General features: G+C 39.6%; 1 protein-coding gene and 1 long non-coding RNA gene across 6 annotated transcripts in view; one reads left to right on the forward strand and one right to left on the reverse strand.

Annotated features, from left to right (window-relative positions):
- ANKFN1 (ankyrin repeat and fibronectin type III domain containing 1) overlaps positions 1-15,267 on the reverse strand; it is a 487,980-nt gene that overhangs the window by 22,330 nt on the left and 450,383 nt on the right. For all 4 annotated transcript variants that reach the window (XM_081585328.1, XM_081585331.1, XM_081585330.1 and 1 more), the window contains 2 exons: positions 13,165-13,331; positions 5,672-5,885 (listed from right to left, as the gene is read on the reverse strand). In XM_081585328.1, coding sequence (XP_081441454.1) covers positions 5,672-5,885; positions 13,165-13,331 — 381 coding nt within the window. The remainder of the gene's footprint in view (positions 1-5,671; positions 5,886-13,164; positions 13,332-15,267) is intronic.
- Positions 1-15,267, forward strand: part of LOC145543536 (uncharacterized) — a 252,141-nt gene that overhangs the window by 8,597 nt on the left and 228,277 nt on the right. The window lies entirely within an intron of this gene.

A 15,267-nucleotide genomic window follows, 5' to 3' on the forward strand; every position in this document is an offset into this window, starting at 1 on the left:
GAAAGCAGTCTGAAAAGATCTAATTTAATCTGCCACAGAAATGTTTGAGAACAATCACCTACATCATTTAACTTTATTTTATTTTTTTCATTTTGCTTCATATTTGGTGACACTTAACTTGAGTCAGCACAGTTGTAGCAGAAAGAACAATTATCTGAAAATTAGGCTGAAGTCCTGCCTTGCTCCTTACAGTGTATATGATATTGAACAAATCACTTAGCCCCTCCCAACTTAGCCCCTTTATCTGTAGCATATAGGTAATCATGTTACCTATCTTCCATAGGTGCTATAAGGATTAAATTAGTTTGTTAAAAATAGTTTAAGTGCCTTACAAACAGAAGGTGTTAATATTGACATCTTTTTCACTTTTAAATGGAGAGTAGCTAGAAAAAATGTTAAGAGGTGACTCATTAAAATACAAACCAGTAATCAAAAAACCTTCAAGATTTTGCTGTGAGAATTGTATTGATAATAAAGAACAATAATGTCTTGAATGGTGTCTCGTATTAGTCCAGTACTGTATTTCTCATCCTAGATTTAGCAGTGAATTTGTAAATGATGTAAACTTTTCCTACAGCTCCCAAGAGTAAGGGAGATAGGAGATAAATCAAGAGAAAGAGCAAGTTATAACTGTAGTAACACGAAAGAGATGAAAAAGGGCTTAAGTATGAAGTGGTAAATATTATATTGTAAGTTCATGGACCTGCACTTTGGAAACCCTGCTCTAGTGGGAATCTAAATATTTGACTTCCATGGTGGTTGTCTTATTTATTATAGGACTTAGTGGAACCTATTGCTTAGAGTGGGATACCCCTCCCAGAACAAGCTGGGAAAATCTCCAGGATGCCAGCCAGGGCACTGAGGAGAGTTTCCAGGGATTTTAGGCCACTGCCACTCCCTCCCTTCCTGGAAAAGAATGCAAAGTGCAGCTTCCATCCCCAGATCCAGGCCATAATGCTCCATTAAGCATTGTAGGCACCTTGCCCAGTTGTTATTTTAATAAAGCTGGTTGTGCTCCTCAATTTCCCTTAGAGGGCCCACTGGGCAGGCCAGCACTGGTAGAACCTTGTGTTTCCCCTCTGCTTGACCCACGAGCTGTCTGATGGAAGTTCTGCCCATAGTATTAGCGCTGGCTTAGGAAGCTTGGCTTTCTTGCCATTGTAATGGGTGTTGCAACTCCTGGTCTCTGCAGATCAGGCCAACAACAGCAGAGTAGAGTTGATGTGGATTTTGAGGGTGTTATGGGGAGATGACATTGCAGGAAGGAATAACTGATTTAAAGCTATTGCTTTTCTCTTAAAGGCAAGGGGCATGGCAGGACAGAAAGAAAGGAAAAAGAAGTAGTATTTGCCCTAAGAATCTATCTTCACATTTTTAACATATCACTGTTCAAACTGGTACTTTCTTTGTGTGTGCTTCATTGAATTTATTTCCACTGTATTTGAGTAGAATTTAGATAATTTAGAAACAAAGAATTTTAATAAATCATTAAGCCTTGGGTAGAAGCTCAGGGGTTTGTTCACCTTCTAATTTCCCATCTTCAGGTTCCTGTTGATTTTTCTTTTTTTGAGCTGTTTAGATTATGCCACAGTGTTCTTAATCTTAACTTCATCTGGGAAAATCTTACTAGGAACATCAGGATAACCTTCACATGCATCTGAAGGAAACAATGCCTCCCCTCCCCTTTGTTGCCTCACCCATGCATCACTAGGAGAAATAGCAGTATCGGAAAAAAAAAATTGCTGCTGTCTGTGACCATTATACCCACAGAAAAGGAGTAGGAGAGAAAATAGCTAGCTATGGACCAGTCATTCCACCCCCTGCCTTATGCTGCCTTTTCTAGGAGCCAACTTTCCCCCTTGGGTCTTTAGGAGATGCTTAATTTTAATTGACTCAGAGGAGTTCTACTTTGTATCTGAAAACCACACAGAAATGGGAAGTAAAAGAGTTCCATTGCCCTCCCACCCTGCCCGTCCAACCACATACACATATACACACACAAACAAATCCAAGGTACTCAACAGCCTTCAAATGGAATCTTGGGCTGGTACCAGAGTCTAGGCTTGTGACAGGCTTTGCATTCCCAGCAGGCTTCTCAGAAATTAGGTGACCCCTGCTCACACTGAATGGAACTGTGTTGTAAACTTTGACCTGTGAGCAACCCAGAGGGGATGTACCTCTAAATTGGATTTTTTTCTTTTCATAAATGGTTTCCAAGCAATTAAAAATAGTCACACTAGTGGAGAGGACAGAGTATGCAGGTGCAGATTTCATTGCTCTGAAATGCTTTTGCTTTTGCTTTTGTGAGGGGATGCTAAATGTTTCTCCCAGTTCTCAACAGTTTCCCTGTCACTGGGTTCCATTTTTCATTTGCTGCCCTCCACGTCTTTGTGTTTCACAGCCCATGGAATCTTGGCTTCAGAGAAATAAATGGACCCATGAGAGAGTTATATTTTAAGAAACAGAATGATGATCGCTCACATTTTAAGTTAATAATAAAATCCAAGTGTAATTGGCCAGATCTTCCCAGCAGGGAGTGTGTGTAACCCGTCATCTGGGCAACGTGAGAATTTGGCACTTATGTGGCACAGGAGAGGCCACCCGCATACAGCCAGGGGGACCTACTTAGGAGCCTGTGGCTAAGAGAAGATTAAACACTGAGAAAGTTTTGTGAGCAGAGAGGACAGACAACGGCTGTGAAGGTGGAAGTAGAATTGAAGAGTTGTTTGTAGAGTTATGTGAATTGGGGAACACCGAGGGTATATCTGTCCTGCCTTTTAAACATGCCCTTTCAAACTTACACCTCCCCAGCTACCGCCCTCGCCCCTTCTCTTTCACGGCCAAAATTCTGAAGAGTGTATCCTTACTGATCCCATTTTTTAACCTCCCGTTTACTCCCTGATCAACTTCTATTCGGTTTCTGTCTCCTTTCCTTCTCAAACTGCTGTCATCAAGATTACTTATGACTTTCTTGTTGAAAAGACGAAACAAAACAATAGAAGCTGTTCAGTTTTATTTAACCTTTTTTACCATCATTTGACATGTTTTAATTTTTGTGACACTGCTCTCTTTATCTTCTTCCTCTGGTCTTTACTTCTCAGTTTAAGAAGTTTTGCTGTTCTGTTCCACAAGCATCTTTCCTTCTCCTCTCTTATTCTACCTACTCTCTCTAGGGAATATCAAGCATATTCATGGGAATATCATGCATTTTCATAGGGAATATCAAGCATTCATATGTCAACAATTATTACATCTATAGTATTAGTTCATTTATCTTTTCTGATGCATCCTGTTTGCTTTTGAATGTTTCTTTTTGCATGGAATGCCCTAAAACTAACCTAAATTCACCATACCCATTTGCTCAAACTTTTTCTCCTCCTGTCTGTTTTTGGTAAATGACATCATAATGTCCTGATGCCAGGAAACTTGCTATCTTCTTTGGTAATAGCTTCCTGATTGATCTCCCTGTTTCCAACATTGGTCTCTTCAAGCAACAGACAGATTTGATTCTAAAGAATAATTCAGATTATATCAATTCTTGCTTAAAAGCTTTCAATGGCTTTCCATCACAAGTAGAATAAAATTCCAGCTTCCTTCCATGCCCTGCCTGATCTGGTCCTTGCCTTTCTCTGTACCCCTTCTCTCATCACCAGCCCCTTTGTTCAGTCTACTCCGATGACTTTGGCCATCTTTTCACCCCTTGCTCTCCTCAGGGCCTTTTGCTGTTTTGTTGCTTGGGATATTCCAACTCGAGATCTTTGCATAACTGGATCCTTTTTTTCAAATATAGCCTTCACAGACAGGTCTCTGCTGATTATCCTAGTGAATTCAGCACTCTTCCTAGCCACCTTGATTGCTGTTTTGTATTATACATTGGAATTTTCACTATCTGAAATGATCTTGTTTCTATTTTCATTGTCATCCAAGAATGTCAGCTCTGTGGGAGCACAGACTTAGCTTTATATCCTTGTTACCTTGAAGAGCGCCTGGAAGATAGTAGGTGACCAATAAATGCTTTTTAAATGAAAAAAGAAAAAAAGGATAATATCCTTAGATCCTGAGTTCAGCCAGACTGCTTACAGTTCCCGGAACTACAACACACCTGCACATTCTGCCTCCTCTGCGTATAATGCTTTCCTCTTTTTCAGTTCAAATTCTGCTTATCCTTCAGTACTTGACTTTGTCACCTCCTGCAGGAAGCTCTCTTTGATCTTATGAGTTCCTGGTTAACACCTCCATTAGATTCTATAGCACCCTGTGCATATCCTTATTATATCAGTAGCACATACGCAATTAGTATGAAATTGTTTGTTAATGTATCTGTCTCCCTCATTAATTAGCTTCTGGTAGGGATAGTGTTTTATTTGTATCCTGAGCTTACTGGGAACCTATAAAAACCTACCTAATTATTTTGTTGAATTATTTGTTAAATGATAGAATCCTTTGGTAATATAAATAAACTGTCCCTCAAGTTCTTACACTTGCCAAGTTTTGATTTTTAGACACTGAAGTTTTTAGAATGTACATAAACTTACTTATAGAAAAGGTTCATATCCCCACTAAAGTTTTCTGAAATAAAAATAACATTAAATACTATATTACAATTTATTGTCTATTATGTTCTGTGAACCTCTGACATAGATTCTTATTCACAAATAACTTTTCAAGGTGTATATAGTATTATTCTCATTTTACATACATAGAAACAGACTCAGATGTAGTAATCTGTTCAAGCACATACAGCTGGCAAAACAAAGCTGGAATTTGAATCCAGGTCTTTGATTTCTAAGGCCAGGCTCTTTCTGCTACACCATGCTGCCCCCTATGGGACAAGTTCACATTTTAGAACTGTTTATTAAAAATACCAATTATCATCATTGTAGAACATATAAAATTAGCTCTTATAAGATATAGAATAAAGATGCTTTGAATACCATTTTTTCAATTAATTAGAAAAATGGCATTTGTTTCAACATGGTCTAGGCAAGAGCATTCATTATATTGCCTTTGACTAGTATGTTTTCTCTCTGTTTATAAGTATAAAAGGGTTTTGCAGAAGTTTGTGTTAACTCAGCTATGTTTTTTTCAGTTAGTATTTGCCATGTAAAGTCAAATTTAATTCCCAAGAGTGGAGGTGGCTTGCTAGGCATCTCCTCCAGCTTGTCTGAAGTTGTCTCCAGATTGTTGTACCCATGATGAGACCAACCTATTTATTTGGCCTCAGGCTCAGGATTCTAGTTCACCCAAGGTTTCTTGCTTTCCCATCTTCACCCCAGGACATTGGTGCCATGTTGGTGGGAAGTTTGCCTGGAACTCTTACCCAGGCTAGGACCTACTTCCTGCCTCAGTTCTGTCAGTCCCTATATACTGGAGACTGGGTCTATTTTCTTTACTCCCTGGTTTTGGTCAAATTCCTTTTGTATATTGGAAGCTTAAAGTAGAACTGGACTGAATCTTCTCCACTCCTAACTGGATATGATCTCAGGTCATTGCCCTAGCTTCCTACCCTCCCCTGTTCTGATTTTATTTCTTCTATGCTTCTAGACTGTTACTGCTGAGCAATGTTTTCTACCGCTTGCTTAGTCTAATGACTCAGCACAAACCTCATCTGTGGAGATTAGGACCAAGAATCTGGTGACTGAAATACAGAATTTTGGATCTTATTGCTTACCACTCACTGCCTTTCTTCTGTGCATCTCTGGGGATGGTGATGGTGATGGAAGACAGTCTATATGTGATGATGTAGAGTTGATCTTCTTTAGGTTCTGCTCATCTGAAGGATCTATCAGCTTAGTGATGAATAAGCCAGAAACTGGTTGCTTGTATCTTGCATAATGTAGAGCATCCATGATCCACCTCATTTCACGCCAAACTTCATCTATTTGCTTTGGAATAAAATGGTAAAAGACATTGAGTTAGCTTCCCAGGTGATGCTAGTGGTAAAGAACCTGCCTGCCAATGCAGGAGACAGCAAGAGATGAGGAATCGATCCTTGAGTCGGGAAGATCCCTTGGAGTAGGGCATGGCAACCCACTCCAATAATCTTGCCTGGAGAATCTCCATGGACAGGGAAGTCTGGCAGGCCGTGGAGTCGGACATGACTGAAGCAACTTAGCATACATGCATGCATTGAATTAGTGAACAGGTTTAAAAAGGTGTTAAGTTTCCTTGAGGGTCCAACATGATACATTTTCTACAGTATTTGGTTTTGAGCATGGGTAAAATATTTTCAACATAGATTTACTAAACCAGAAAATACCTCATTTTTATAACCTTTTGTGTCTTGCATGTTTTTTACCCAAGAGGCTATTTGATTTAATGCAAATAGTGAAAGACTTGGATTCCAGCTGGGATCTGCAACTTACTGGTTCTATAACAACCTTTGGCAAATCACTTGACCCCTTTGAGCTTTAGTTGCCTTATTTGTGAGATGTGGACAAAATATTTCTTTTATACGCCACAGGACTGCTGTGATGATTGGGTGAAATGATAAATTTGAAGGTGCTTTGTAAAACTGCAGGGTACATTTCTCACACATGTAAAGTGTTATTAATTCTCAGCATGTAATGAAATATTCCTCATTAGGATTTATGGGGAAGGCATATGATAAAGTCTGAATTTCAGAACAGGTGGAGAAAGAAATGTAGTTTTAGTCCTGTGTGAACACTAGTTAGCATTACTGGGATAAACAGCTTTGCGTCTAATTTCACTGGGTGCCTTGAGCAAGCCATTAACTTCTGACTCATTTACCTCGCTGTGAAAAGAAGAGGCTGGGCTGGATGATGTCTAAGGTCCCATCCAGCTCTGACACTTTATGATTTATTTTTGAAGAACCCTTAGAAAGTTGGTGTCACTCAGTTTCCAGCTAGAAGGTGTTTATTGTACGAATACTACATGGTTAAGGTGTCTCTGATTGTAGAAGGGACTATCTAATGTTCTGTTTTATTTTCAAATTTCAATTTTTAGAGTCTTAATCTGTACTTAAAGAATACTCTTTAAAGAATATCCACAAGCCAGATGCTCCGAATAAACACAGAGTAGCTTCTGAAACTGTGAGAGTTCAGAGTGACAGGCAAGTTTGAGTGAACTAATGAATGGCACTGCATGGTTGGTTGCCATTTTCCCTTGCTTTCTGGTAATGTTCTATCCTGGAGTGACAGAACTTAGCAGAGTTTTTAGTGTTGTTAATGAAAGCATGAAATTGAGCTTCAGGCTTTGTCAGCCAGTGAGTTGGGCTGAAGGTTCAACAGTGGCAGGCCCACTGAACATTACATAGGGAAAAATCTGAAGTTCAAGGGGTAAATAAAGTGGAAGTTCCATTTAACGCTTGGACAAATTTTCTTAATGAGATTGTTGCTTTCTCAGCTAGCTTTTATTGATCCCACCTCATGCAGCATACTCTCATCTCAAAGTGAGGCACTGCCTGACTATGGACAGCTTTTAGAGGTCCTGCCGAGGCAGGTACTGTGCTTTTGTACCTTTTACTCTTGGCTGTGCAAAGAATTGGTACTCAGTAAATGATTTTTCAGCAAATGAAGGTATGAGTGAATGGTTATCTAATACTTTAGATCTCTGCCCTTGAACAGAATTATTATGAGGATTAAGTAAGATGATGTAGGTGAGTGCACTTTGTAAGCTGTACATTCTTATAAAATTTTCAGTTGTTACAGTGACAATCACGGTTATTGTAGTGGACAGAATGTGACCTCCCAAAATATATGTCCACATCCTAATCCCTGGAACCTGTATTACTTTATATGATAAAAGAGTGAATGTTACCTTTTACAGCAAAAGATGTGATTGTTAAGGATTTTGACAGCAGGGTTTTATCCTAGATTATCTAGGTGGGCCTTGATTCCAGTGACAAATGTCTGCATGAAGACATTCTTCTCAGAGTGAGGTAGACGGAGATGTGGCTGACAGAAGAGGAGGCCGTGTGACCACAGAAGCAAAGAGTGAATTGAGGTAGCCCCAAGTCAAGAGATGCCAATGGCCACCAGGAGCTGGAGGAAGCAAAGGATAGATTCTCCCCCTCTCCAGAGGGAGTGTGGCTCTGCCTACACCTTGATTTTAGATTTCTGGCCTTTAGAACTGTGAGAGAATAAATTCCTGTTGTTTAAGCCACTCAGTTTGTGGCAATTTCTTGCAGCTGTCTTAAGAAATGAATACAATTATTAATAACTTGTTCTCCACTTGTTCTCTTTGGATAGGTTGTTTTAGCATTACTACTGAGGATGGATAGTGAGATTTAGCATAAAAATTTTAAAACTTATGTGTAGAAACAATGTTTATTTCTTAATTTTTCTCAGTGATGAAGTGAAGAGGAATTAACTGAAGAGAAATCAGAAATATAGGTAGAGGGAAACCTATGGACTGAGTTTTACGGACTTAGTTAAGTAGCTCTAAAAGAAGCACAATTTTCACTCATTTTACCTTATACTGTTGATCTAAAAATAACTGACAACATAATCCCCTTGATTTTAAGGTCCAAATACAGCTTCTAAAGACTTGCTGACATGTTTTTAAAAAAGAAAGACCATGAACTCACTAGGTCTGCTGGTTAAAAGTTTTGCATCCATTTCTCACTTTGCCTTTTAAAAATTTTGGTTTTCATCCCATAAATTACACTCCTTTCTCTGTACTCAGGCAAGATAATATTTTTATTAAAATGTAAAGGTGATTGGTTTTCTCACAGCACAGTTACAAGGTGCTTGAGGGGATGATAGATTGGCTATATTTAATGAGCTGTGTTTCTATTACAGCTTAGGAGCATTTGAAGCATTCCAGTATATAAATTATAGCCTAATTGCCCTTTCGGCTTTAGCAGCTCCAAATATGCGCAGTGCCAAGTCTCCGCACTCTGACATTTCTGCCGCACGTGTTGTCTGTAAAGGCTGTGTACCTTATCTATGGTTTCTACACCTCCCCCGGCCCAGCCCTTCCTCTCTGGCTGCACTCCTTGGCTTCTTTTCCTAACTGTATTTACACAGACTCCCTCGCTCTTTACAATGTTTGGTTTGTGTAGTGCCTTCAACACTGTCTTAGATCTGCAATCACACAAATGCTCCCACAGCTGGCACTTGCCTCTGCCGATTATGGTGTGTGGTGGACTGAGCTGTGAATGCCAGTGGGTGAATGGCTGCAGCTGGTTTTCATTCTGAGCAGGAGAGACAGAGAAGCCCAATATTGTTATGGAGAGAGATGATACTGCATTAACTCTAGTCAGTGAAATTATCCATGTTGGATGGAGCAAGGCAGTCCACTGAAGGCTATCGGTGCAAGGAGATGGTCTGGTTTTAGCCTGGCCAAGAAGTGCTTTTTGGAACTCTTGGGGAACTGGCTTTTATCCAAGTCTTCATTTACCTGGCTGGCTAGCTGGAGAGTATGTAGAGGGGGCTCTCAAGTTACCTGCTTTAGGAAACCAGAGCAGGCTAGAACTTTAAAGAATTCCTGGCCTCGCTTGCCTTCATCCATCCCACTTAATGGTGTGCTGAAAAGGAAAGAGAAGAAGGCATTGGAGCCATAGGCTAGGTGAGAAAGAAAGGAGTGAGGATTGTCATCTGGAAGTAAGAATGGAGCCAGGGATTCTTGGAGTCTGTGACAGGCTAAAGAAAGTCAGTGTTCTTGGTTGAACATAATGGATTCAGGGGAGCCTTAGTTGGAATAAAGTGGAAATAGAACCTAAGGTAAAGTTAGAGAAGTGCTTCTATAAAACTATTTATGGCTGTTAAAGAAGTCATGAAATATTAGAGCCAACTAGGTGCTTAAGAAGTCATCCAGTCCAGTTCTTACAATTGAGGCATTTGGATCAAATGAATTGTCCAATAGTCCAAGGTTTATCAGTGGAAGATTCCGGACTAAAAATATATGCTAACTGAATTCTGGTCTTCATTCTTCTTAGTATGCCCCCCTATTCCTTACCTTGGGCTCAAAAGATATGCCAATCTTTCATATTCTCCTCCTGCTTCTTTCTTCTTTTTCCCACCCCCTTTCCCTATCAGTATTTCATTTTTACTAGAAATAAAATAAATGATGTAAATGTTTTTAATTTTTAAATACTATGCTTTCAGGTCAAGAAAGCAAGTAAGTTCTTGAAAGGTTTATTTTTTTAGTCTAAGAGGTCACCTAAAATATCTCATTTAGGATGAGAGAAGTAGGATGGGATTTGTCTGGCTCACACTTTGCAAGCATATTACAATATCTTCTTCATGAGTACTTAATAAACCCCCAATCTTGCATATCATGTTTTAAAGTATTTTCCCTTCTTATTAATGAATGAATGTATAATTTATTGCATACTTATTATGTGCAGGCACTTCAGTGAAATCATTATATGTATTATCATATTGAATTCTCTCAGTGACACTGAAAGCTAGTCCTATTATTATCATCCCTGTTTTACAGATGAGGAGATTGAGATTTAGAGAACTTTATTTGCCCAAAGTTCACAGCATTTTCTCATCTTAGGTCCTCATTACTTGCTTGGAGGGTTGTGTAATAGCTTTGTATCTGGTGTCCCTGCCTTTAGTCTTCTCCTTAAGCCTAGGAAGGACATGCAAATGATTTAGTAGCCAGTGAGAATGAGTGCTTACTGTGTACAGCCAGTGTGGCCATACCAACATGAATGGGAGGACTATCTTCTGCTGCTTGAGTCCATCCTAAATATCTGTGAGATCCTGTTACTGACTTTCTCCAGCACTCTGGCTGGGTACCATGGCCTACAGCATCAAGTACAGATTTGCTGTGGTCTTTAATAGAGCCCCATGTGATCTGATTTCATTGCTACTTTCATTCTTACCTAATTTTTCACTATTGTCCTTTATTCAGTTTATGCCCAAACCAATCTTGATTATACATCATCCCCCAGGTACGATTTTTCTGCTCTTTCTCCCTTATCTGTTTATATTTTTCTTTGGCAGTTCTTCATTCTGTTTCTCTTCACTATAGACTAACCTATTCCACTAGGCCCAGCTCATATATCAGTTATATCCTCTAAGGCATTTTTTTTTTATGCCCACAAATGTAAGTAAATTTTTACTTCTTTGTGTTGACACAAAACATTTTTACATTATTTTTTATATTTCTCTTTTGGTACCTTAGAGAAGGAAATGGCAACCTACTCCAGTGTTCTTGCTTGGAGAATCCCATGGACTGGGGAGCCTCGTGGGCTACAGTTCATGGGCTCACAAAGAGTCAGACATGACTGAGTGAATAGGCAATAAATTTGGCACCTAAATCATTTTTACATATAGTATTTGTACACATTTCTTGTCTACCCTAATGAATTTTAAACGAAGCTCAAGGACCGTGTGTAATTCAACTTTGTATCCCCCTTACGGTGCCTGACACTTGTGTCCAACAAATGTTATATTTATCAGACTGATCTGAATATATGTCAAAGTGATATTCATGATGGGGCTATTGCTATTATAGAAGTCCCCTCTTATTCATGGTTTGCTTTCTGCAGTTTCAATAACCATTGGTCTACTGAGGTCTGAAAATGTTAAATGGAAAATTCCAGAAGTAAACAGTTCATAAATTTTAAATTGCCACTGTTCTGTATAGTGGGATCAAATCTCTTGTCATCCTGCCCAGCCTGCTCAGGACGTGAATCATCCCTCTGTCCAGCGTATCCCACCCTTTAGTCACTTAATAGCCATCTGGGTTATCAGATTGTTGTGGTATCATAATTCTTGTGTTCAAGTAACCCTTATTTTATTAATAATGACCCCAAAGTGCAAGAGTAGTGATGCTGGCAATTTGGTTGTGACAAAGAGAAGCTACAAAGCGCTTCCTTTAACTGAATAGTTGAAAGTCCTATACTTAATAATGTAAGGGAAAAAACCTGTATGATGAAATTGCTAAGATCTATGATAAGAATGAATCTTCGTTCCCTGAAATTGTGAAAAAGGAAAAAGAAATTCCTAGTAGTTTTGCTGTTGTACCTCAACTCGCAAAAGTCATGGCCACAGTACATAATAAGTGCTTAGTTAAGATGGAAAAAGACATTAAATTTGTATAATAAGATATTTTGAGAGATAGAACATTCACATAATTTTTGTTACAATATATTGCTATAACCATTCTATTTTATTATCATTGCTAATCTCTTACTGTGCCTGATTTATAAATTAAACTTAGCATAGGTATGTACATACAGGGAAAAATAGTATATCCAGGGTTAGGTACTATCTGCACTTTCAGTCATCCACTGGGGGTCTTGAGATGTATTCCCTGAGGTTAAGAGGGAACTGTGCATTCATTTGTGAATTGGATTATACTGGAGGCATAAAAGGGCTTCCCAGGTGGCACTAGTTATAAAGAACTTGCCTGCCAGTGCAAGAGATGTAATAGACACGGGTTCAATCCCTGAGTCAGGAAGATCCCCTGGAGAAGAAGATCCCATGGCAACCCACTCCAGTACTCTTGCCTGGAGAATCCCATGGACGGAGGAGCTTGGCAGGCTACAGTCCATAGGGTCTCACATAGTTGGACACCGCTGAGGCGACAGTATGCACGCACACACAGGCATAAAGATTATAAGATTTGTCCAAGGGATTTAGGGCCAATTTCAGGCCAGATCCAAAGTCTCTTGATGATTCCTCAGTCCCACTGTCTCAAGACCCTGAGACTTCACCATAGGGCTTTTCCAGAAAAGACCATGGACAGGGAACACATTTTTAAGCCTTTATAGCTATGCATTAAAATGTCAGTTCTGCCAGAAAGAAGTCCAAAGAATGAGAAATCTTATGTCCTGAATTTGGGTTTACATAAACTGATTTATCATTCTGTTCTGTTTTTCTCTGTGATATTGAATTAATTAATACAGTTTTTCTTTCTGTTGGAATTAGCATTGGGCTACTGGGTACTAATATTCTGATCTCTACTTCTGGCAGTTGTTTTTCTCTTCAATGTGGGAGACTACAGCTACCCACCACAGGGACTGATAAGAGCTCTTATTAACACTGATTTATCTGTAGCTTTTTCTTAAGCCTTTGTTTAAAAACTTGTATTTCCTTGAGTTCTGCATTTTAACCAAATCAACAGTCTGTTTGCACATAGTGGTCTTTCGCCCAGACTGCTGTTCTTTCTCTTGCTTGGTTTTCATCCTCACCACCCTGTCCCTTCCTTCTTCCTTTTACCTCAGATAAAACAAACTATTACCTGAATGAAATCTAAAACTTGCTGGTGTCTTTGTTTGGCAGCTGCAACTTCGCTGTCTGAGATTGCTTCCCTCAGGGACTGTTGGGTATTCAGAGAATCCAGCTCCACAACAGCAGAAAGGCGGCAATACAGACTAATAAATTTCTCCCTGTAGCTGCAAAAATGAACTGGAAAATGGACAAGCAAAATAAAACATGTTAAGATCTGGTATCAAAATAGAGAAATTCATACCTCAGAGAAAACAAGTTGAATGAAAACATGATTTATTAATCCTATCATTGGAAAATATTAGGCCATAAATAAATTATAAATGTGCTCTTAAGGGGCCAGTTGTCTGGCTTTAGTGAGACGGTATTCCCTTTTAAGGTTTACCAAGTCCTGGTAGGGTATGGGGAAGTGGAGTTGGCTAAAGCTGCAGTTTATGTTCAGCCCCTAAAGTTGGGCTACTACTGGGAAAATAAGTTTGCGTACCAATTTAAAGAAAAAAAAAGGCAAGTATCAATTTGAAACCCAGTTTTGATTGCCACGTCTGATTTCTAGTGTGTATCTTGCATGTTCCTTTCCAAGGCCAGAAGTCCCAGAAGATAAAAGGCATATTTTTCTCAGGGTATGTTTTGTTTTTTGTCTGGCTGGAAAACTTCTTAAGGACCTAGTATGATGAGTTTTGATTCTTCTCCTGCCTCTTCACTCCTCAACTCCTCTGGAAAGATGATGGAGCTAGTGTGCTGCAGATCATTTTTGTCTTCACCTTCTTCTCTTAAAAGATAATGGGCTAGAGGCCAATGGAGACAGTCTAACCTTCATCTCTGTCATGGAGAAGGGAGAGAAGTGTGTGGGTCCCAGCCTGACGCAGACAACCTGAGGTGGTCCGATTTTTCATACCTCTCTGATCGGCTCTGATCACACGCCATAACTTCAGAGTCCAGTAAGATGAGGCAAGCATCCTGATTTAGACTTGTATAGTACCAGTCTCTTCCTGGCCATTGCTGAGTTTGGAGATTCACTTCCCAGGAACCTCACTTACTCTGTGTACCTCTGACCTGTATCAGTGTGTTTCATGCTTCGGAAATAGGGCTGTAATAACTCAACAAATCTGTGGAAGCATTTTTATTCTGGCTTCTTTGGTGAGGAATTCTAGGAAGAACATCTAATTACTGCCCTCAGGCCTCTTTGCTATTGATTCCGGAGACCTAGACCTGGCCATTTTGGGAAGCTAAAACCACACTACCTCAGAACGGGGCATCTGGTCATCTCTACACCTCACTGAGGAAGCCCTAGTGCTCTGCACATTGAGAGATTTTGTGTACCCTACAATTCCCATCTTACCACTGCCTGCTTCCTTGCTTGATTTTCTCTCAGGATGAAACTCAGGTGAGGGTAAGGGTGACCTGCTCTGTTTGGATTTCCTTGTATTGAAGGAGTAGAGAAGAATGGCGTGAGGGCTCCAGTGGCCTGTCCTTAATCCAGCTGGGCACTATTTCAAGGAGTTGTTTCTGATTTCAGGTAGTTTCGGTTCTGGGTTTTTTTGTTTTTTTCTCTCTCTCTCTTGTATTAGATCTCTCCTTCTACTTCCTCTGCTCTAAAACTTCCTTGTCTGACACACAGAAGAACTCATCTCAGTAAACGCAAATTATTTAGCTCTTCCCAAATGATCTACATTTCATGTTTTCCCTTGATTATACACCTCTATAGAGCACCTTCTTGACTCAGGATACAATCCAAACATCACAGTAAAGCGAGCTTCTTGAGATCTAGGGTTTTAACATATCTTCGGTCATATCTGCTGTCATGCCTTCCACCCTCTGCCTTCATTGACCCTATGCTTTGCTCAAGCTGAGCTTACTACAGGTCCTTTTGTACTTCCATGTTTGTGAACATGCCATTTCCTTCTCCTCCAGTGCCTTCTCTATCAATACATGCATGTCAGCTTCTTCTGATACTTGAATATTCAGCTTAAATATCTTCTCCTCTGTGAAATCTTAACTGGTACCTCTTTCACTCCAGGCAGAATTAGTTTCTGTCTTTTGTGGTCCTAGACCACTTGTTTTTAAACACACCAGGACATTTATCCTGCTTTATTGTAATAATGTGTTTACTCGACTG

Source organism: Giraffa tippelskirchi, chromosome 3, assembly GCF_054371585.1.
Source record: "Giraffa tippelskirchi isolate mGirTip1 chromosome 3, T2T-mGirTip1v1.2.pri, whole genome shotgun sequence".
Classification (NCBI taxonomy): Eukaryota; Metazoa; Chordata; class Mammalia; order Artiodactyla; family Giraffidae; genus Giraffa; species Giraffa tippelskirchi.